This window comes from Phacochoerus africanus, chromosome 15 (assembly GCF_016906955.1).
Source record: "Phacochoerus africanus isolate WHEZ1 chromosome 15, ROS_Pafr_v1, whole genome shotgun sequence".
In the NCBI taxonomy this organism is placed as follows: Eukaryota; Metazoa; Chordata; class Mammalia; order Artiodactyla; family Suidae; genus Phacochoerus; species Phacochoerus africanus.
In genome coordinates this window covers 109,509,068-109,531,681 of record NC_062558.1, presented here as the reverse complement: position 1 = coordinate 109,531,681, position 22,614 = coordinate 109,509,068, and the positions used below count along the sequence as shown (strand labels likewise).

Sequence of the window (22,614 nt, the reverse complement as noted above, 5' to 3'; positions counted from 1 at the left end):
CCTGGTACCTAGTAAGTCCCCAATAAATCAGAAATGTTTCCAGTATTACTATGTAACAGAGTTCAGGATGGAGCCTGGATCTATTCAAGGCCAAAGCTCATGCGGCTCCCAGCACAGCGAGCCGTGGCCCCGGTCACTGGAAGCCTGCAGGGTAAGCAATTTGGAGGCCATTGGCCACCCACAATGAGCTGATCGCTTTGGAGGGAAGAGATCTCAGGACTAAAAATGGCCATGAGGGAGCAGAGCAAATTGTCGCGGAGCTGGGCTGTGCCAAGGTGTTCAGCTTAGTTCCCACGCGGTGCCCTTCCCCAAAAGCATCATCATAAACTACAGTAAACCCGGCAGGGAGGCCGTGGCACTGACCAGGCTGCACAGAACAGGGGTCACCAGGAACTAGCAAACTGGTCTGAGATTCAGCCCTCCACCGTCACAGAATCCTAGATCACAACAGCCAGAGGCAGCAGAGGCATCATGAGTCCTGCCCGGCCTTCTCAAGTGTGGAAACTGAGGCCCCAAATGGCACCGTGACTTTCCCGAGGATCACAGCCTGGCTGGGAATCTAACTCCCGCCTGGGGCTCCCTGCTTCCTTTTGCCTCCTTCTCCAGAAAACTCAGAATTTCAGAAGTACAGTCGTATCCACCATTCAAGAAATATGGGGGTGGGGGATGGGCAGGGCGGTGCTGGTCCTTTCTGTCATGCTGGCACAGAATCAGAATCAGGAGCAGTGCCCGCCAAGTGAATCCAGGCTCCGTGCTTGGACCCCGGGCCACAGCCAGGAGGAGAGATCCGAGGGGGGCGTCCAGGTCGCCGATGAGAGGAGGGAGATGGCGGACTGCGTTGGGAGCATAGGGCATGAGCGTGGAGCCAGGAGAATCTCTGTCACCCCTTCCCAGGAACCTCTGCCTAGAATCTCATGACCCCTGCCTGCCTGCCTGCCTGCCTGGCTTCTGGAGAGGCCCAGAAGAATTCCTGTGAAGGTAGATGCACATGCAGAGCAGCCATGAAGGGTTTATCCCCAGAATCATTTAATGCACCCTCCCCCGCAAAGATCTCAGGGCTGACTCTCCTCCCCCTGCCCCAACCTGGGTGCAGAGCTCCAGGGGAAGGAGTAAAGCAGTCACACTGCTCGCAGGGGCCCTGGCAAAGGAACTAGCTTAGGCTGAAGGAGAAGGCAAGCCCCACATACACCTTCTCTGCACTTTTCGGCCCCCAGGCTCAAGCTGTCTAGGCCCTGAAGGCAGACACAGAGAGGACAGAGGGAAAAGGAAGCCGGGGGTCTCAAAGCCTCGCCCAGCACAAAAGTTATCTCGTGTGCCAAAGGCCGCATTCTTTCTTAGAGAGCCAATCCCCAAATCCTGCTGCCCGCCCTTCCTCCTTCCTTTCTTCCATCTTCCCTTAAAATTCTCTCTTCACCCTGAGATTCTGGGAGCAGATGGACTCAGGCTTGAATTCCAGGCACCCCACCCACGCACCCTGACAGTGGCCTTGGACAAGCACTTTCTTGCACCTCCCTGAGACTAGGTTGCTTCTTCCCTGAAAACAGAGGCATGGCAGCCTCCGAGAGCTTTTGTGAGCTTTCGTCAAAAGGGAGCATGTAAGGCACTCAGCACAGTGCCCAGATTGATCAAATGCAGATATTATTATGAAATCTGTTCCAGGCCCTTTAACCTCCTGCTTTCACTTCCAGCAGTGCCTGATTTTACAATAATCCATAAGTCATTAACTGGGACGATGTTAGACCTATAAGAATCCTTCCCAAGGAGACACAATCATCACTCACAGTTATAAATGCCGAGTTCATTTGGGGACCGGGTTACACAGCATCTTCCCTTTGAAGAGCTCTGGCCCTGTATTTAGATCTGCACTGGGGAGCACAGGGCCGATCGGTACCCATCCATTCACCTGCCTCTCCATGGTCTGCGAGCATCCATCTCAAGCCAGGCAGCCCTCTCCCTCACCTCTGATCCATCGGTCATCTCCCTGTATACCTCTTCTCTGTATCCATCTGCTTATCCGTCCATTCGTCCATCCATCCCCTCATTCACCCTCTAGGCCCCAGAGCCAGACTTTCCAGGCAAAGCACTCAGCCCCGCAAGGATTTAGCCACCTCAATATAATGGTGCCCAGGAGCACCAGGCAGGGGCTGAGTGGGGTCAGGATGAACGCTTCCTCCCCTCCACCCCTGGCCGGGCACTTGGGATGGGGGTGGGAGGGGGCAGAAATGAGTAAGATGAGATCCCTGACCCCCAAGAGTTTGCTGAGGACCTGGAGCTGGAAGGAGAAGGCCATCGCCACACACAAGGTCTCGTAAGCTGTGTATAACGTTTCCCTTTCCGGGGCCTTGCTCGGCACTGCTCTCAGGTGGTAGCTGGTCCCCAATCACTTTTTCATTACAAAATCGATACCTTGAAATTACTCCAAAATAACTATTCCCTTCGTGCCCCTGCAAATCTAATTTTTCTGTGTCTGCATTTGCCCACGTGCTTCTCTCTGAGTCCCGGAATCTGTCTTCATGAGTCAATCCAGGCAGAACGGGGCTCTTGGTCTGCCCATGACACACCGTGGCAGAACAAGAGCGGGGTTCGGGGTCAGAGACTGAGGTTCAAGCCCTCGCTCTGACACTGACTCGCCGTGGGGGCTCGTGAAGCTGCCTAACCACCTATTACCTCGTCTATGAAATGAAAACTCAGATATAACCACCCACCAGAGTGTTCGAGAACAAAACGGAACAATAAAGGACGGGAATTCCTGGCAAATATCAGGGAATGGGTGAACCCTTGGATTTTCTTTGTTCTCTGCAAGAATCTGAAACCTCTGACACCACGGTATGAGGCGGTCCTAGGGTAACTTCAACAATAATATACTGGAGAAAGATGATCACTTACAAAGATGCCCTCTTGCAAAGCTCTCATTTTACAAATGGCAAGCTGAGACTCGGTGCGGATAAGTGATTGACAGGGGTCCGAGGAGCCACGAAGCCCTCTGACTCCCCCATCCTCTGCCACCTCCTCCCTCATCCCTACCGAAACCTCGAGTCCATGTTCTGCTCCGGGGCTCTAAGTTCTGCTGTCCAGCCGATGCTGAAATGACAGGCCCTTTAAATGGCCTCTTAGAGGAAGAGCTGTGAGCACAGCACGGTCTGCCCTCAGCGCCGCCAGGAGAATAAACCCTCCCAGAGTCGCCCGAGAAGGGTCCTGTGGAAACCTCGGAAGACCGGACTCTGAATGGAGGGAGGGGACGCCTATTTCATGCCAGGCACATTCGCAGCCAGTTTCTCACTGGCTCCTCGAAACCAGTTGTTCTTAACCTTTTGGGGGGTCATATACCCCTCTGAGAATCTTCTGAAAGCTGAGGATTCTCTTCCCCAGTTAAAGGTACATCATTCTGCATTCAAGGGCAGGCGGTCAAGCTTTAGAGCTCCTGGCATAAACCTGGGCCGTTTTAAGATTTTCTTAGGTACCGGGGACCTTCTGTTTTAAAAGCCCCACTCTTCATCATATCAAACATTTCCAGATACATCCACAGCCCGTACTAAATCACACACACACACACACACACACACACACGAATTGAGTTAAATTGCAGTTGACTGTTAACGTTAGATTTTGTAAATATGTAATAAAACATTAATTTCAGTTTTGTGCTTTCTTTTCCTGTTTTGGAGCCAATAAACTTTCTGGGTGACTTTTGTTGAACCATATCATACATGCAGAAAATATGCAGAACCTGAGTCCAGCTCAGTGCAGTCTCAAAGTGAGCACACCTGTGTACCTGCTGGAGCAGCAGATCCTCAGGGGTGCCCAGAAGACCCCGGGCCCCATTCCACTCGATGCGCCTGCCCTCCACCCCCAGGCACCCACTCTCTAGACTGCTAACACCGTGGATGGGTTTATAAGTAGAATCATATAGTTCATACTCCTCTTGTGTGCGGCTGCCTTTGTGGAACCAATAACCGTTTCATTCAGGCCTCCCATTTTCAGAGGCCTGTGAAAAGCTCATAGGCTCTAGGTATCATCAAAACCCATGGTTCTCAACCTTGCCATCACACTAGAATCTCCAGGGGAACTTTTAAAACTCCTGATGCCCAGGCTGCACCCCAGAACAATGAAATTAGAATCCCTGGGGATAAGACCAGGCATCAGCAGTTTTTCTTGCCCCCCAGGTGACTTCAGTGATGACCAAGGATGAGAAGCACTGGTCTGGGGAATTCAGTAAAGCATTAGTATCCCCATTTTACAGCCGGGGAAACTGAGGCTCCAGGGCTCCACCATGCACTACTGTCATAAAGCCAGAGCGCCGATTCGGATCTGACTTGGGGTGATCTTTGCATTGCTTTCATCCACGGTGAACAATGAAGCCAAAGCCATGTGTAAGTGCCTCCCTCCAGACTCCTCACTCGAAGTCCTTCCAGAAATGTTGAGAAGGGAGATGGGGTTTCCCAGGCTGAGAGAGCCCAATAGGAGAATGGCAGCATTTCAGGAACTGGCTGTAGGAAGTCACCACTAACTAGATTCCATCTTTCCCCCGTGCCTCTGAAAGCAGATGGCAAGGGCTGCTGGTTAGAGGGGTCATGGAGAATCTTCCCAGCAGCTGAGATGTTCTGGCGCAGGTTGCTTTGATTTAGGGGTGCAGTGCAAGATTCCACCGCTCGGTGGCGCCACGAGCTTCAATAAACCCTGTGGTTTTCACACAACCCCTGCCTTTGGCCTAAGGAAGCCAGAAAAGGGAATCAGGAGGCAGTGATGGGGGAGCAGCAGCACAGAGCTGCCTTGGGGTTCCTCTGCTCCCCATGGCCTGATGGGGCCTGTCCCTTCCTGGCAAGAAGGCGGCAGGGAGGCTGCCACCAGACCCAGGGGAGAAGCCACTTCCCCCATAACTGAGCCAGCAAAGGAAAGCCAGACAGAGAAGCCATGCCTCAGCTGGCTTCTCCCCACAATGCCCTTCGCTAGGCTGCCCCTTGGTGGGCCCCACACACACTGCCAGCCTGGCACGCCCATGAGGAGCGCAACCACCCACGCTCCCGTGATGCCCCAGGCTTGGAGGTGCCAGCCCTCCCTCAGAGCCCAGGCGCAGCTCCAAGTCCTTCCCTCGGAATCTGCCAAATCCTCACCCTAGGAGGGCTGAGGGGTCTCTGAAGATGGTATCATCTTCCACACAGTTTGGAGTCAGACTGACTGGATTCAAAGCCAAGCTCTGCCACTTTCTAGTTGTATAACTTTGGGCAGGTTGCTTAATTTCTGTGAGCCTCAGGCTCCTCATCTGGAAAGCAGGAATAAGAAGTCCATACCATAGGAGTTCCCGTCGTGGCGCAGTGGTTAATGAATCTGACTAGGAACCATGAGGTTGCGGGTTCGATCCCTGGCCTTGCTCAGTGGGGTAAGGATCTGGCCTTGCCGTGAGCTGTGGTGTAGCTCACAGACGCAGCTCAGATCCCTTGTTGCTGTGGCTCTGGCATAGGCTGGTGGCCACAGCTCCAATTAGACCCCTAGCCTGGGAACCTCCATATGCCGCGGGAAGCGGCCCTAGAAAAGGCAAAAACAAACAAACAAAAAAAAAAGTCCTTACCATAGAGTGTTGTGAGGTTTGAATAATGAATTATGTGGAGTCTTAGCCTAGTGCCTGGCATATAGTCAGTGCTAAATAAATGTTAGCTACTACCGTTTGTGTATTATTACTACGAATACTAACATTGCAAACAGGACAGTCAGAATGAACCTAGCTACGTGTTAAAGGGCTGCTTCCACTGTGACAGCCACCCCCCCACCCCCGGTTTGAACAGAGGCGGCAGGTCTAGCTGCCCCTTAGGAGTTGAAAGTACAAGCAGGGTGGCCACCCCAGAGTTCCGTTCAGAGAGGATCCCCTAAACTCCTAGCAGAGGTAGAGCCACTGTCCCCACAGTCTGGTGGGACACTTTCTTGGCCCATGGACCTGCGTGTGTGACCTTGGCCACCCCACAGCCTCAGGTAACCTCCACTTGGGTGTCATCTCCATGGTGTCAGAGTGAGCACTAGGTCCGGAGATCGTGGTTCTAAATCTGGCACTATCATCAGCCAGCTGTGTGACCTGGGGCAAGTCACTCACCCTCTCTGGGCCTCTGTCCTGCCTCGTTTAGATGATCTTTAAATCCCCTCCCACGCCTATGCCATAGGGTTTAAGCAACGTATCAGGTGCACAGTAGTGCTCATTAAATGTTGGTTATAAAATCCAAGACACAACTCTGCTAGGTTCCAACAGCCATATACTTTAAGACAGAGTGACCTGTGTGATCCAACCCCTAACAGGTCCCAACCCAGGGTAAGAGCTCCAGAAATGGGTATTTATCTAATTAATTCATGACTTACTTTTGCCCTGGCTTTCAATCCAACCTGCCCCCCCAACCCCACCTAAGGTTCCACAGGCTGCATAAAGGCTCCAGATTAAAGATGCAAAGTGTCTGCCTCCCCACTAGACTACAAGCTCCAAGAATCTCCAAGAAGACAGGGTCTTTCCTGCTCGTATCAGGGTGCTGCCTCTCCAGGAACATGCTGAGCCCCACCCCCTCAATGTGAGGTGGGTGGGCCACCGAGCATCCCCTCACTGTGATGCTGGTGCAGAGACCTGGACCCCTGTTGCCTTGGGGGAGAGAAGCAGCACCGAGCTTCAAAGCTGGGCAAGTCCTTTTATTGGAAAAAGAAATCATAAAACAAAAAGCCACCACATCGCCTGTGCCCAGCCATCTCACAGGAGGTGCACGGGTCAGGCCCAACCACACAGTGGGCCAGGGTGGGCACAGGCCAGGTCCAGGGGGCAGGGGCCTGTGGTGGAGCCCACTGGGCTGCAGCTCACCTGGGGGATCCTTGGACCAGGGCCCACTTAGGCTCAGGGGCTGGGCCACCCTCTCCAGCTCTCTGGAAATTTCCTACACACTGCTCCTATATCCTAAAGAAAATCAGGACCTCTTGGGTTCCTGGAAGCTGCCTGCCGTGGCTGGTCTCTCATATCCACTCTGGCGCCTCCTGCTGGCTAAGGTAGGCAGCCTCTTTCTGTCCATCTTCAGGCAGCAAGTCAGGCTGCTTCCTTCCCACTGGCCCCCCCAGGCCTCAGCAGCCAGGGCCTCACAGGCCGGACACCCTTCTTTCCTTTTAAGAAAGGAATTTGCCTTTTCCCCCAAAGGTGGGCAGCTCCTTTGACCTTCTAAGGAAGCCTCACTTACCCAGCCTTAGAGAGCCCCAGACCCCAGGCAGGGTGATGATGCAGCATCCATGGCCCTGTTGCCTTGTCATGGGGGACGGGGAGGGGGGCACGGAAGGCCCTGGAAGACTGGATCTGCTCTCCTAGAACCCCAACTTCTTTCTTGCTGGAATGTACACAGTAGAATCAGAAGGTGGGGAGACCTTTGCAGGTGGGGGAGAAGAAGCCAGGAAGAAGAGCCAACCTGGCAGTTGAGGCAAGAGGCAAGGGACGGTCAGGACATTTATTTACAGGGGGACAGGCTGGACCCACACAGGGAGGCAGCCCCAGACCATGGCATACGATGATAAGACGGGATGCAGAAAGGGGCGGGGTCTTTGGTCCAGCAGCCAAGGGCAACTTAAGAGCACGCACTCACACGAGGTACGCACACATGTGTACACACATTCACACACCTGCTCTCACATACACGTGCACTCACACATGTACATGCAAACACATGCACTCCCAGTGCGCTCAGGCACACACCTGTCCTCACACATACCTACACTCACACGTGCATTCATGCACAAAGCGCACTCACTCACGTGCCTGTGCACATTCTCACTTACACGCAGGTTCTAATCTCAGGAAGTTGGCCTCGGTTCTGGAGGTTTTAATCCCCCCAGGCTACATTACGCCGTGAAACATTTTTCCAGGCCCCCATTTAACCTCCCAGAGCCCCAGGCTGTCTGCCGACCCCTAGCACCTGGTGGCCTACAAAGCCACAGGAGTTGGATGCTTCCTGGCAAGGCCAAGTTGGCCTCCCGGCTCTGGGTGAAGGTCAGGGATGCCATGTGTCTAAAAGAGGTCAGGAGGAGGCTGAACAGCTCCCCACCACAGTGCCCAGAGGCCGACCACTCCTGTCTCCCCAGACCTTGAATTCGGTGAGGCAGGATCACAGACAGGCAGAGGCCCCTTGGTGCCATCAGAAAGAGTGGACACTGGGAGCCGGCCATGGGGAGCAGGGCCCCGAGGGAGAGAGTCCTGGTGGACGTGGGATTTGGGATGAGTAATCATGCAGGATGGGAATTCTCTGTGTGACAGACCTGGATCCTTTTCTGGGGTGTTGGGAGGGGTCCTGTGAAAGAAAGGGGCTGTCCAAATTGTGTTGTACCCACCCCAGCCTCCCTGGGAAGACCTGCCTCTATGTGACCCAGACTAGCCCCGACGGGTAAGAGCCAGGTCAGGAAGTGGACCATCCTGCCAGCGGGCAAGGGGCAGGGGGAGCCAATTGGTGGCCGGCAGGCAACACTGGGCTGGTCACCTTCCCTCCCGCCCTGGGCAGCAGGGTGGGCCCAGAGAATGACTCAGAAGCGGGTGCTCTGGTAGCGCAGCCGCCGCAGGTCTGCAAGGCCCTCAGTCCAGCCGTACACCTCCCTGCAGGGACTCTCGGCCAGTCACCGGCCCCCCGCCCCGCCGCCCCCGCCGCTGCTGCTGCCGCTGCCACTGCTGCTGCCGCTGCTGGAGCTGCCGCTGCTGCACCGGTCCTCATAGATGGAGATCTCGATCTGCGGCGGCGTTAAGGAAGGTTGCCAGCTGCCCCGGGCACGGCGGACAGAAACCGGCTGAGGGAGACCAGCAGGAAAGAGGGAGGCAGAGCGGGGTGCTTCCTGGACTGTAAGCACGCAGAGGGCCGAGGAGCCAGACCCAAGCCCCTCCCACTGGCGCTCGCTCAGCTCAGAGGCGCCTGCGCACAGCCAGGGGCGGGAGCTTCCCCTCCAGCAGGTCTGGTAACCGCATCCCAGGACTCAGACGTGCCCCCGAGGGGGTGTTACTGCACAGGACGTGCGAGGACTTGGGTGTCCGGGGTTCAAATCTCAACTCGCCCACTCTTAAGCTATGTGACCTTTGACCAACCACTTCACTTGTTACCCATCAATTATCTCATCTGACAGATGCGGTAATAATAGAATCTTGGGGTTAACATGAGAAGTAAACGAATGCAAAGCACTTGAACACAATGCCTGGCACATAGTAAAGTCTCATGACAAGAAGGACCTCTTCTTGGGTTTGTAAGCATGCGATTCTGGGATTTGTGTCTTCTTTACTCTTTTTCCTCTCAGTTTCTCAATAAAAGTTATGTTTTAACAATCCTACTCTCAAAGTTCCCATCATGGTGCGGCAGAAACGAATCCGACAAGGAACCATGAGGTTGTGGGTTCGATCCCTGGCCTTGCTCAGTAGGTTAAGAATCCTGCGTTGCCGTGAGCTGTGGTGTAGGTCGCAGACGTGGCTCAGATCCCGCATTGCTGTGGCTGTGGCGTAGGCCGGCAGCTGTAGGTCCGATTGGACCCCTAGCCTGGAAACCTCCATATGCTGCAGGTGAGGCCCTAAAGAGACCAAAAAAAAAAAAAAAATCCTACTCTCCGCTGGTGCTGGTCGCAGGGGTGGGATGTGAGAACACCTTGACCAGCTGGAGTGAGCAGACCTATAAACCCACTGACGGGCCAGACTACCACTGAGACCTCATTTTTCTCATCTGTGAAAGGGGGACAACGGGACCTGCCACACAGCATTCAATCAGGGTTCCATGCCAATGTAGCATGCAAATGCCTGTGGAGAATCGCATATTCCTTGAGAGGCAGGAAAGCCTTGTCATCAAGAGTGGACTTCCACTTAGCTCCCGGCTCTGGCCTTCACCAGCTGGGCAGCCCTGAGCCAAGGTCAGCTATAAGGGGAAGAAGAAGAGTTACCCACTTTATAGGGGCCTTATGAGAAGAACATGAATTCATATTTCTGAAGCACTTACTCTGATATCTGGCCTGTATTAAGCACTGATTACATGCAGCTCGATCAAAGCAAAGCCAAAAATTCACAAACAGCACTAACTTATGGTGGGGGTGGGGGGCGGACAACCAAGGGGCAGGGAATCCTAGGAAAACCCTGAGCCGAGGCCTCGAGGGTGGCCCTCTTACCCTCCACCCAGGGCAGCCACCCTAGGGGCCCCGCTGGCTTGCAGCTCTGTGCCCTCACTTGGAATAGCCCAGAAGGATACAACCCTCATTCCACGCTCCACGGGGTCCGTAAGCAGGAGGCCTCGTGGGGCAAAGATCTTCTCGTTCTGCTCCTGGATGTAGCGGGAGATCTTCTTGAGAACCTGCAAGGACAGGGGCGGTTGAGGAGGAGGGTGAATATGAAGCCCGGTGCCGCAGGGGAGGGGATGCAGGCTGTGGGGGGAGAAGCCACCTTCTCGTAGTGGGTCTCCATGCAGAGGAAGATGAAGTAGGCGGTGGCGCAGGCCAGGCAGCCCTCGAGGTAGGAGCTGCCCCCAATCTTCTCAGCCTCTGCATAGAAGCTGTTAAGTGTCTTCACAGTCTCTTCAAAGAGCTGCCGCTCGATCTGGAGAGAGAAAGGGACAGGGAGCCAGGCCAAGGTCAGCCTGCCTGGAGTGTGCACCGTCACCGGTGGGAGGGAAGGTGGCAGTGGTGGGCTCACACCAGTGGAAGGGTTGTGGTGGGGGGCACACAGGCGAGGCTACAGGTGCCTATGGACAGGACGTCAGGAGGCCTGGAGTCAAGTCTAGACTTAGCCAGCCACTAACTCGTGGGACCTTGGACTTGTGGGACCTTGGACTCAACTCCTCTAGCCTCAGTTTCCACATCTGTAAAATGGGAGTACGTGTGATTTGGCCTCCCTTGGAAATGGCAAACTCTCATGAGATCCAAGATGTGAACATTTCCTGCAGGGAGGCGTTCCAGTGACTCGGGTTCCCCCACTCCCCCCAACACACACACTATTGCGATGGCTGTGAGAGAGCTCAGGACCCAATTGGTGGGCGCTCTCAGTGTCTAGATGGGGTTCTAACTGCATAAGACTGATTGGGTGAGACCTCAGGAGTATCTCTCCGGGGCGGGGGCACATCCTCCCAGCTGAAAGGCCACCCAAAACATGACAGCCCCCTGAGTGCGGACAACTGAGAAGCTCTCCTGCCTGCATCCACAACCGTAATAGCTAATATTTATTAAGGACCTTCTATGTGCCGGGCACTTTTTATTCTTTCATTTAACCCTGACAACAATCCTATCAGAGAAGTACAGCTCCCACCTCATCTTACAGCTGAGGACCAACTGAAGCTCTGCTCTGTGGTCCAGACCACTGTCATCTCTGGCCTCTTTAACTGGAGTCCCTGCCCCCAGCCCTGTTAAAGTCAGCTCATGTCATAACTCCAATCAAGAGCTTCCCAAGCCTCCCCATCCCTCTCCAGCTAAAATCTTCACAGTCCTTACAATGCCTGCAAGGCCCTCCTGGCCCTGCAACCCCTCTGAGCCCATCTCAGTTCTCCTGGCTCCAGCCGCAAGGAATGCCCAATGCCTCTCCAAAACACCACAGGTCCTTCGGGTCTGTGTCTTTGGCTGCAATACTTTGCCCCCAGACACCCCTTGTCCTGGCTCATCCCTTATTTCCCTCGGATCTTGCCTTATCCAACAGCACTCCACCCTCCTCGCTCCGGCTCCTCCTGCGCCCCTGCCCTCCTCCCTTCTATTTCCAGTATTTGTCACCACCTGAGCTACTGTAAATTTTCTGGTTGCTTTTTAAATTTCTTTGTATCCTCTAATAGAAAATAAGCGTCATGAGTTCACCCGGTGCCTAATATACAGTAGGTGCTCAATAAATACTTGCTAAATGCTGCATGAACTTGGCCAAGGTTCACCACACAACCCTGGCCCACTTCACCATACAACCCTCTACCTGAAGTGGAAGGTCATGTTTCAAACTCAGCAGGTGGCAGAGGGTCTCTATGCCCCAAATAAATAACCTCAGGATTTTGTTTAAATGCAGATTCTGAGTCGTAGATCCAGGGCGGAGCCTGGGATTCTGTGCTTCCAGAGGACAGTGATACTACCTGTCCAAGAGCTTAAGTGGTTCTCAATTCCACTACCAACCACCTGAACGGCTTTTTTTTTTTTTTGTCTTTTTGTCTTTTTAGAGCCGCACCCTAAAGAGTGGAGGCATATGTTGGTTCCCAGGCTAGGGGTCCAATTGGAGCTGGAGCAGCCGGCAACACCAGATCCGAGCTGCGTCTGTGACCTACACCACAGCTCACGGCAACGCCGAATTCTTAATCCACTGAGCAAGGCGAGGGATCGAACCCGCGACCTCATGGTTCCTAGTCAGATTTGATAACCACTCAGCCACGACAGGAACTCCCCTGAACAGCCTTTAAAACTTGGGCACATCCAGGTCTTGCCTTCAAGAGATTCTGATTCAGATGGTCTGGGAAGGGGGAGGGGTGTCACAGCAGCAAACACAACCGCTGCCCTATTCTACCCAAGGTGACACCCTGCAAGGTTTTTTTTTGAAAGCATCCACGTGATTCTAACAGGCAGCTAAGCCTCAGAAGCCCTGTACTAGAAAACTAGAGATTCTCAAAGTGGGATCTATGAATCATGGGATTCTAAATCACCTGGGCAATTCCTCACTAAAAATTAAGATCTTAGGAGTTCCTGTTGTGGTGCAGAGGAATCAAATCCGACTAGGAACCATGAGGTTGCAGGTTCGATCCCTGGCCTCGCTCAGTAGGTTAAGGATCTGGGGTTGCTATGAGATGTGGTGTAGGTTGCAGACACGACTCAGATCTGGTGTTGCTGTGGCTGTGGTTGTAGGCCAGCAGCTGTAGTTCCGATTGGACCCCTATCCTGGGAACTTCCATATGCCGCAGATACGGCCTAAAAAGCAAAAAGCAAAAAAAAAAAAGCAAAAAAAAAACCCCTCTTAGCTCTAGATGCATTCTGGAACCACCTGGGGAAATTTAAAACAAATGTTGATGCCTGGGGCCCAGATCCAGATGCTCTGATTTCCTTGATTTGGGGTGTGGCCTGAGCATCAGGATTTTTTTTAAGCTCTGCAGGAAATTCTGCTGTTGCGCAGCTGAGGTTAAGCGCCTCTAAAAAGAGATCCCTGAACCCAGTCCTACAACTGAATCAGCATCTCTGATGACACCTAATATCATCCAATAAAACTCAGGAATTTGCATTTATTTGACAAGCTCTCTAGGTGAGTCTCTGAAATTTGAAAACCTCTAAACTAGAAAACCTCTGAAGATTTTCAGCTCTTTCTCAGAGGCCACAGCATGACAAGACCATCCTTTAGTTCTTCCACATTACTTCTATATTACTTTTATCCTGCAAATATATATATATTTTTTTAATAAGCACCTGAGTTCCATCACAGACTGTGTTCCGAGTTTAGGAAAAGATGTCCTGGAGTTCCCGTCGTGGCTCAGTGGTTAATGAATCCGACTAGGAACCATGAGGTTGTGGGTTCGATCCCGGGCCTTGCTCAGTGGGTTAAGGATCCGGCGTTGCCATGAGCTGTGGTGTAGGTCGCAGATGCGGCTCGGATCCTGCGTTGCTATGGCTGTGGTGTAGGCCGGTGGCCACAGCTCTGATGGGACCCCTAGCCTGGGAACCTCCATATGCCACAGGAGCGGCCCTAGAAATGGCAAAAAGACCAAAAAAAAAAGGAAAAGGAAAAGACATCCTTACCCGGCTGTCCAGCTCTGGGGGGAATTTGGTCTGGAACTGACAGATGGTCCCATCGCTGTAGTCTCTCTGGATAAAGACTTTAGTGGCCAGCGAGGCACTTCGCCGGAGCTCCTGCAGATTGTGGACCTGGGGAGACATGCAGGAGGCTCACACTCAGGAGTTCACACTCAAGAGTGATCATCTTTCCAGGTTTGTCCCAGACTGAGGGGTTTACTGGCATGTGGGCCTTTCATCGCTGAAATCAGAAAAGTTCCCAGCAAACCAGGACAAGTTGGCCACACCACAAGTGTTTACCCCAGAAGATGCCTCCCGCTACTCCAGAAAAAGCTTGATGCAAGGCCAAAGCAAAGCCAAAAGGAGAGGTTCTGGAACCACCAACAGAGCCAGGAACAACAACAAAAAGTTTTGCATGCAAAAGCATAACATCATTCTTTTTTATTATTATTAGAGTTGATTTACAGTGTTGTGTCAATTTCTGCTGCACAGCATAGTGACCCACTATATATATATACATATTCTTTTTCTCATACTATCTTCCCTCATGATCAATCCCAAGAGGTTGGATATACTTCCCTGTGCTATACAGCAGGATCTCATCGCTTATCCAGTCTAAATGTAATCATTTGCATCTACTAAGCCCAAACTCCCCATCATCCCACTCCTTTTCCCCAGCCCTTGGCAACCACAAGTCTGTTCTCTATGTCCGTGAGTCTGTTTCTGTGCTGTAAATAGGTTCATTTGTGCCATATTTTAGATTCCACATATAAGTGATATCAGATGGTATTTGTCTTTCTCCTTCTGACTTACTTCACTTACTATGAGAATCTCTAGCTGCATCCAGCCAGGGACAAATTTTAACGAGGGGAAAATACTTCTCAGTGGCTGGGCTAGATCCTCCTTCCTCCTCTCTCTCTCTCTCTCTCTCTCTCTCTCACACACACACACACACACACACTCACACACCCACACGCACATGCAGGAATGCATGGTGGGGCCTCTCACTCTTTCATTCATTCAACAAGTATCAAGCATTCACAACCTAGGCTTTGGCTTGGGGACCCCAGCTCTGGACAAGAGTGATGCCTAGGACCCCCTCCAAGTGAAGCTGACAACAGGGCTGGGGGAGAGGAGTGTGGGGGGCAGAAGAAGACCTGATGAGCCCATGAAAACTCAGAGATCAGGGTTCAGGCCAAGTTATGGCCCAGGTCAGAGACACCATGGGTCGTTTCCACATCTAGCACGTCTCACCACAGGAAAGAAGGGGCCCACGGACACCCAAATTCCCCAGGGAAAACTAAATAAAGTAGGCTGAGGCCAGAAACTGAGGAAATCTCCTGCCCTGATAGGAGGAGTGGGGTGATCCTGTTCCTTGTCCACACCTGCCACCTTGACACTGACACAGACTCTAGCATTTGAGGGGAGGGGGCTCAATTCTGCGGGGAAACAGGGTCTCCTGCTTCCACTTCCAGCCTCCGACACCCACTCTTGAGACAAGGATCCCACTGAGTGAAATATGCCAGATACGGCAACCACGTGGAACCCAAGCCCCAAAGGCAGTGTGAACACAGCCAGTTCATCCTGTGTAATTAAGGTGAATCTGTTCAGTCACTCAGCTTTCATTTATTGAGTCCCTACTATTGCCAGGCTCTGGGGATGCTGAGCAAAAGACAGTCTGTGAGCTCCAGGGAGGAAGGCAAGTAAATATATAATGAATAAGACTGTGACAAATGCTACAGAGAAGTAACATCTTACCCAGAAATGCTGACTCAGAGAAGGCTTCCTGAGGTCTGTGTGGAATCATAAGGAGTTACCAGTGGGGCAGTGGGGGGGTGGAGGAGGGGAAAAACGGCAACCCAGACAGAGGGTGAAGCTTGCACAAAGTAACGGAGAGAGCAGAAAACAAGGTCTACTCCAGTGACTGAGGGCAGATTGCAGCAAGAACGAAGCTGGTGTGCAGATCAGAAGAGCCTCAGGAGTTCCCGTCGTGGCGCAGTGGTTAACGAATCCGCCTAGGAACCATGAGGTTGCAGGTTCGATCCCTGGCCTTGCTCAGTGGGTTAAGGATCTGGCCTTGCTGTGAGCTGTGGTGTGGGTCACGGCTCAGATCCTGCATTGCTGTGGCTGTGGTATAGGCTGGCAGCTACAGCTCCAATTAGACCCCTAGCCTGGGAACCTCCATATGCCGCAGGAGCGGCTCAAAAAAATGCAAAAAGAAAAAAAAGAACTGTAGATGATGAGAGTGTAGAGGAGACAAGGGTTAGAGCACGAAGAGCTTGACAGGCTTCTACCAAAGGGGAGGACTTAAGACAGAAGATACTTAAACTTGCTTAAGAGCTGGGAAGAATACTTAATGAAAGGTTGCCAATAGGGAAGTAGGAGAAAATAAGAGGTAGGTCAAGATCCTGGGATGGGGGAGTTCCCATCATGGCACAGTGGAAACAAATCTGACTAGGAACCATGAGGTTGTAGGTTCGATCCCTGGCCTTGCTCAGTGGGTTAAGGATCTGGCGTTGCCGTGAGCTGTGGTGTAGGTCGAAGACACAGCTTGAATCTGGCATTGCTATGTCTGTGGTGTAGGCCGGCGGCTACAGCTGCAATTAGACCTCTAGCCTGGGAACCCCCATATGCCACAAGTGTGACCCTAAAAGGACAAAAAGACAAAAAAAAAGAAAGAAAGAAAAAGACCCTGGGATGGTGCAAATCAGAGATGGCGAACGAGACTTTCCTAAACCCAAGCGAATTTCGCTCTGCGTAAAAGTGTGATCCAAAGTATGGTGATTGGATGAAATAATGTGCAACTGCCCCTTTAGTCTTCATAGGCCTTGATGAAGGGAATCAAGGACTTTTAATTGAGGGAGTCTCCTTGACATTTAATGGGATGCTATGAGAATTTTGAAAAACAAAGAATGCTTTGGTAGTATAAATAAGATATTCATCAGTGTGTCTGCTCTGTCTGTTTAAGGTGCCATGTGTTTGTATTTTGAAAAGAAAAGGAAGGAGAAGTTCTCCTGCGGCTCAGCAGGTTAAGGATCTGGCATTGTCTCTGCAGTGGCTTGGGTCACTGCTATGGTGCAGGTTCAATCCCTGACCCAGGAACTTCCACATGCCTTGGATGCTGAAAAAAAGAAAGAAAGAAAAGGAAGGGGCTCTGACCTTCCTCCACCCTTCTAAACCAACCCGCATGAGCCCATCAGTATTAAGGATGGATTCCCCTAGCCCCAGAAGGGTCATTCTGGCAGCTTTGACTTGTTCATGGGAAGTAGGTATGACTGAGGTAGGTGACCAGGTGGAGGGGTGACTATCTTTTTTTGTGGCTGCACCCACAGTATGTGGAAGTTCCTGGGCCAGCAATCGAACCCATGCCACAACAGTGGCAGTGCCACATCCCTAACCCACTAGGCCACCAGGGAACTCCAGTGAATTATTTTAAATTTATAAGCATTGAGCAGACTAAATAAGACACACACGTGAAACAGATTCATTCCTAGAGCTGCCAGCTTAGGACCTCTGAACAAGGAATCCCAGGGCAGGGGCCGTTGGACCAGAGCTAGAGCCAGAGACCAGGCCACCTGCCAGCTACTTAGCTTTCAGGAAGTTGGAAGGAGTTTTCAGCCAAGATTCATGATGCTCTGAAAACCTCACAAGAGTGTTCCAGAACATTCACACACCTCTCTATGAGGCCATAGCTTCTGTGTCTCCCCTGGATGGCTCCCCCTTGGGCAGCTCCCGTGGACCTTTTTTTTTTTTTTTTTTTAATCCCTTGCATTTTAGGGCTGCACCTGCAGCATGTGGAAGTTCCCAGGCGAGGGGTCAAATTGGAGCTACAGCTGCCAGCCTACACCACAGGCACAGCAATGCGGGATCTGAGCCAAGCCAGTGGCCTATACCACAACTCATGGCAACACGCGATCTTCAACCCACTGAGCGAGGCCAGGGATCAAACCCACATCCTCACGGATACAAGTAGGATTCATTTCTGCTGCGCCACAGTGGGAATCCCCTCGGAGCTTCTTAAACACCCAGACACCTGGGCTTCTCATTTACATCTCTCCCCTTCCTCAACCCTCCCCGCATCACCATCCCCCAGATACTGGCAGCTGAGTTAGGATGGGACCCATCAGCATCGCGTGAGGAAGAAAGAAAAAATCAGTGGTGAGATGTGCTGGCACCAATTTTCGAACTGCAGCATGGCAGAGAGGGGGAGGCTGCTGGGACGTGGGTACCCCAGGTCTCACATGTAGGGCCTATACACCTGACAATGTCAACCTGGTGGAGGTGGGGGAGAAGGCACTAGAATGCAGGTGAGCACACTCAGGCTCAGTCCGCCCAAGACAAACAGGAGGCCCCGTCTGGCCCATATCACCATCCTCATTAAAAGCCAGCTAATTCCAAGGGACGCTTCTGAGACTCAACTCAAGAAGCAGGAGACTCAGCTGATGAGCCAACACCATGCTCCCTGGCTGGGGTGTGGAGGAGGAGTGAGATCATGAGTCATAGACAGCCCGAGTCAGGCCTCCGGATGGAAACCCGGGCCCAGGGCTTCCCTGCTTTTCAGACTGCACCAGAGCCCCAGCCCAGCCCATCGTCTGCCGGCTGGTAATTCCTCAGAGATCAAACCTCCAAAGCCCTGCTTGGATAATGCTATTCGGGTGCAATTTTAAATCTCCTTAAAAAAATAAAATAAAAATTAAAAAAAATAAAAAATAAAAAAGGGAGGGAGTGGGAGGAATCCGGAGCTTGGGGTTAATGGATGCAAACTATTGCTCTTGGAATGGATTTACAATGAGATCCTGCTGTGTAGCATTGAGAACTATGTCTAGATACTTACATCGCAACACAACAATGGGAGGAAAAAGTGTGTATACGAGTTATGTGTAACTTGGTCCCCATGCTGTACAGCGGAAATAAATAAATAAATAAATAAATAATAAAATAAAATCTCCTAGGGACCAGGAGTTCCTGTTGTGGCTCAGAGGTAAAGAACCCAACTAGTATCCATGAGGACACAGGTCCGATCCCTGGCCTCGCTCAGTGAGTTAGGGATCCGGCGTTGCCATGAGCGGTGGCGTAGGTTGCAGACATGGCTCAGATCCCAAGTTGCTGTGGCTGTGGCATAGGCTGGCAGCTGTAGCTCCGACTCAACCCCTAGCCTGGGAACTTCCCCCCCAAAATCTCTTAGGGGCCAAATTCTACCACCTGGAGAAGTCCCTCCCAGCCAGACCTTTCCCAGTTGTCCTTGGCCATCTGGACTGGTTTCCAGGGCAGACCCTGCTCCCATGACACACATTCGCAGAGGTCTGTCACACAGGAAATGGGCTCATTACAGTTTTCCAAATGAGGTCAGTGTATATGGCTCAGGAGGCTTCATCCTTCCCCCGAGAGCCTCTCACACACCCCTTCCCTAAGGCCAACTCCGAAACAGGAATTAGGGAGTAGAAAAGATCCAGTTTCCATACCTGCCATCCAGGGATCCGGGGGTAGCCATTCCTTCTCAGTTCTCTCTCCTTCTCGCCTTCCCTCTCTGTCCCTCTCTCCCAGCCCTCTCCTCCCTCCCTTTCTCTCCCCTCTCCTCCTCTCAAGACACTTCCTGCTGGACCTGAGGACCTCCCGTTCAGGATCCTAAGGGGACGGCGGCCATAGGAGCTTGGCAGGAGATTTTCCTTCTCCCAACAGGTTTCTCCTGGTACTCATAACTCAGCCCTAGCAGTAAAAACAGCCTGGGGAAAATGACTCACCCCACAGCCCAGATAATGTGAACATCCTGTGCCTCCGCAGAGCTAAGACTTCCTCCCTCCCTCAGGGCTCCCATAGAGTCCACCCAAGGCCAAATTGGGAAATGGACAATGTCTGTCTTCAGCCCGCCACCACTCTGGGCGTTCCTCCATCCCTCTGCCTTCAAGCTGGACCGGGCTAGTCAGGATGCCTGAGCCCCTTCACCCCAGCCCTTCATCAACTCCTTTGCGTCCCACCCCCATTAAAGCCTCAGGTCAAGACCCCTCGTCCCCTACTCTCTATTGGAACAATACAATTGGCTAACTGGATACAAGGGGATGCAGCAGACAAAGCACTGGCCAGGGAGGCCAAAGATTCAAGTTCTAGTTCTGGCCCTGCCACTTTTTAGCCATATTTTCTTAGACAAGTCTCAGCACTCCAGTGGCATCATCTGTAAAATGGGATAATGATGCCTTCCTTGGCTCCTTCACAGGGACCAGGCAAGCCTCGGTTGTCTCATCTGTTAATTGGGGATAATGACACCACACTCGCCCACTTCACAGGGCTGTTCTGAGCCTCAAAGGAGATCACACAAGCGATCACGCTTCGTACACAGGAAAATGCGATGTCCACAAAAGCGTTATGAGCAGAGTCTCTCCCCAGGGAGAATCACATATGGCTAACAGCAGCCTCCTGGAAACGCTCGACCTAGAGACGTCAGCCTGCTGGTTGGAATCTGTGAACCATAGCAGACCTGAGAGGGAGATATGCTGGGACAGATGGGCCTCTTGGAATCGGTCAGATCCCATCACAGATGTGGCCACCTTCTCTGCCCACACTGCTGGCCTAACTGTGCCTGTGTGGCTGAAGTCTCCCCTTCCTGCCCGACACCAGCAGCCTCTCTGCTGCAGTCTGGCAGCCCTGTCTGGAAGGTGACCAGCTCCTCGGCCATTTCTCCTTTGTTCTTCCTCCCCTTCTTTGGCACTTTCTGAACCCTCTGCCTTCCTCCACCCTAATAACCAAGCTCCACGGGGCTGCTCAGGGCTTGCCCCCTCACAGGGTTCTGGGGGACGAGCTCTCCTAGCTACTACCCCTCTGCCGTGTCAGAGAACCGAGCGGGTGCCGAGCAACTGCACCTCGTTCTAGGGAGGCGACGGCAGCAGAATAACAAGAGTTACACTTGGTATTGATGTCACGCTGCTCCCTAGGATGCCCAGAGGCACCGCATAGGATCAATCAAAAGCCTTTGCTGTCCCCCTGGCTTGTGTGCCGGCTGGGTTGGAAATGGGAAAACACCACAAAAGAAGTCAACATCAGAACCGGGGAGACCTGGTGTCCTGGGTTCCACTCCAAAATTCAAAGAAGAAACTTTCAGCTCTGCTGCTGACATGCTGGGTGAGACTCACGTAGGTCCTCCCCTTCATGAGTTAGCTTTACCGCTTATAAAGTGAGAACATAAAGAGCTCCGTTTCCCTTGTGAAATGAGGAGGAAGCGGTGGTGATTCCTGCTCTCTTCAGCATTACACACAGAGCCTGCCCTCAGCCAATAGGTCCTTGTCAGGTTTCAAGTCCCTTGAAGGTGACACACCTATAAGCACACACCGAAGAAGGCAGCTCCTCCCATCAGACACAAGAGCAATGTGGTCTTCTGGTACAGGAAACTCAACGGGGGTGAAAAGGCAAGAAAGGGAACTATGCAAAAGTGGACTGGTGCAGACTACTCATTAACACCAACCAACCATTTGAGGTCTGGGCCTGAGGATTCTTTGTCCCCTTCTGCCCCGCCACCCCCCACCCCCGCCCTTGCGGGTGGCGGGGGAATGCGGATGTGAAGGTAGGTCTGTCATCTCTTAGTCAGGCTTTTGGGCTCCAAGCTGGATGGCTGCACCGCATAGCAACAGCAGCCAGCCCCTTTCCCTCCCCTAAAACAGGCTGAGCCTCCTCTCCAACCCTCTAGGGAAGTGGTTTCAGGACTTGGAATCCATGGGAAGGGGAAACCCCAGCTGAGGCCCCGGGAGCAACCCTGGCACTAGTGCCAACAAGTGGTGCAGACAGAGACAGATGGGGACGACTGACACGCCAGGGGTGAAATGAGCTCCAATGAGCAGCCCTTCTCTTCCACCTGTCACTCCGCCCCCCACGCCTACCCTCCGGAACCGACCCGGGAAACCACTCCATCCCACCCTAGCCCACATCCCTCACCCCTCCCCTCCCCACTCTCCATCTTCCACTCCCACCCCTGGCTGGGATCTGTTCCCAGAGCAATCGGGCACTGCCTGCGGGCCAGTGCTCGCCCCCTACCTCGGTGGCCATGTTCCGGGGGCGCTGACCGCTCCGAGCCTGCTGCAGGGCCCGTCGAGGCGGGATGTCCACGGAACTGACTCGGGGCGCAAGTGGGCTGGCGGCGGCGAGCGGGCGCCCGGGGCGCTGTCCGCGGTGCTGATGCGGACGCCGCGGGCCGGGGCGCCCGTGGGCTGGTGGGCGGGCAGGCGCCTAGGTGCCGGCGACCGTCGCTGTGCTGTCCGCGGTGCTGATACCGGCTCCGGGCCGGAGAGGCGAGGCCGCGCCCGAGGCTCTTCAGGGCCGGAACGCTGGTTGCCGCTGCTCCTGCAGGCAACGGCCCGGTTTATCTTTGACAGCAGCGGCGAGCGTGGGGGCGGCGGGGAGAGGGGGAGGAGGGGCCAGGCGCCTCCGCAGCCCGAGAGGGGGAAGCGGAGGCCCCCCGACTCCGGCGCCCGCCCGCCCGCCCGCCCGCCGGAGAAGAGCCCCGCCCGCGGCCAGGGGATCGGCTCCCGCCCGGCCTCGAGGCCCCGCCTCTCCTGCCTGCCCTTCCCCCTCGTACAAGCGCCAGCAGCTCTGCGCTCGCTACCGAGGCCGCCGGGGACCTCCAGACTCCGAGGAAAGAGAGGCAGGACGGTGCTGGGGCAAGACATTGCCGTCAGCGAAGGCTGACGGTCCCGACTGGTTCGCCGACCCCCAGGTGCGGCCACTTTGCCTTCCCAGCCCCCCACTCCCCAACCCCTCCCCCACGTGGCCCAAGCTGCCGCTTCTCTCTTTTTTTTTTTTTTTTCTTTTCTCTTCTGTGTCTTCTCTGTGGCCTCCTCCTGAGGCTTGCATGGTCTCCTCTCCCCTCTCACTCTTGAACCCTATTAGCTAGGGGAGGACGCTGCAGACCACAGAGAATCATTTCCTTTCTTTAAATAG

At 53.3% G+C, this 22,614-nt stretch overlaps 1 protein-coding gene across 3 annotated transcripts in view; it reads right to left on the bottom strand.

Annotated features, from left to right (window-relative positions):
* Positions 1-7,440: 7,440 nt before the first annotated feature.
* Positions 7,441-22,614, bottom strand: part of GOLGA7B (golgin A7 family member B) — a 100,392-nt gene continuing 85,218 nt past the window's right edge. For all 3 annotated transcript variants that reach the window (XM_047760695.1, XM_047760694.1, XM_047760696.1), the window contains 5 exons: positions 21,712-22,017; positions 13,699-13,824; positions 10,400-10,552; positions 10,209-10,310; positions 7,441-8,721 (listed from right to left, as the gene is read on the bottom strand). In XM_047760695.1, the coding sequence (XP_047616651.1) occupies positions 8,611-8,721; positions 10,209-10,310; positions 10,400-10,552; positions 13,699-13,824; positions 21,712-21,723 (504 nt within the window). In that variant the 5' untranslated portion in view covers positions 21,724-22,017 and the 3' untranslated portion in view covers positions 7,441-8,610. The remainder of the gene's footprint in view (positions 8,722-10,208; positions 10,311-10,399; positions 10,553-13,698; positions 13,825-21,711; positions 22,018-22,614) is intronic.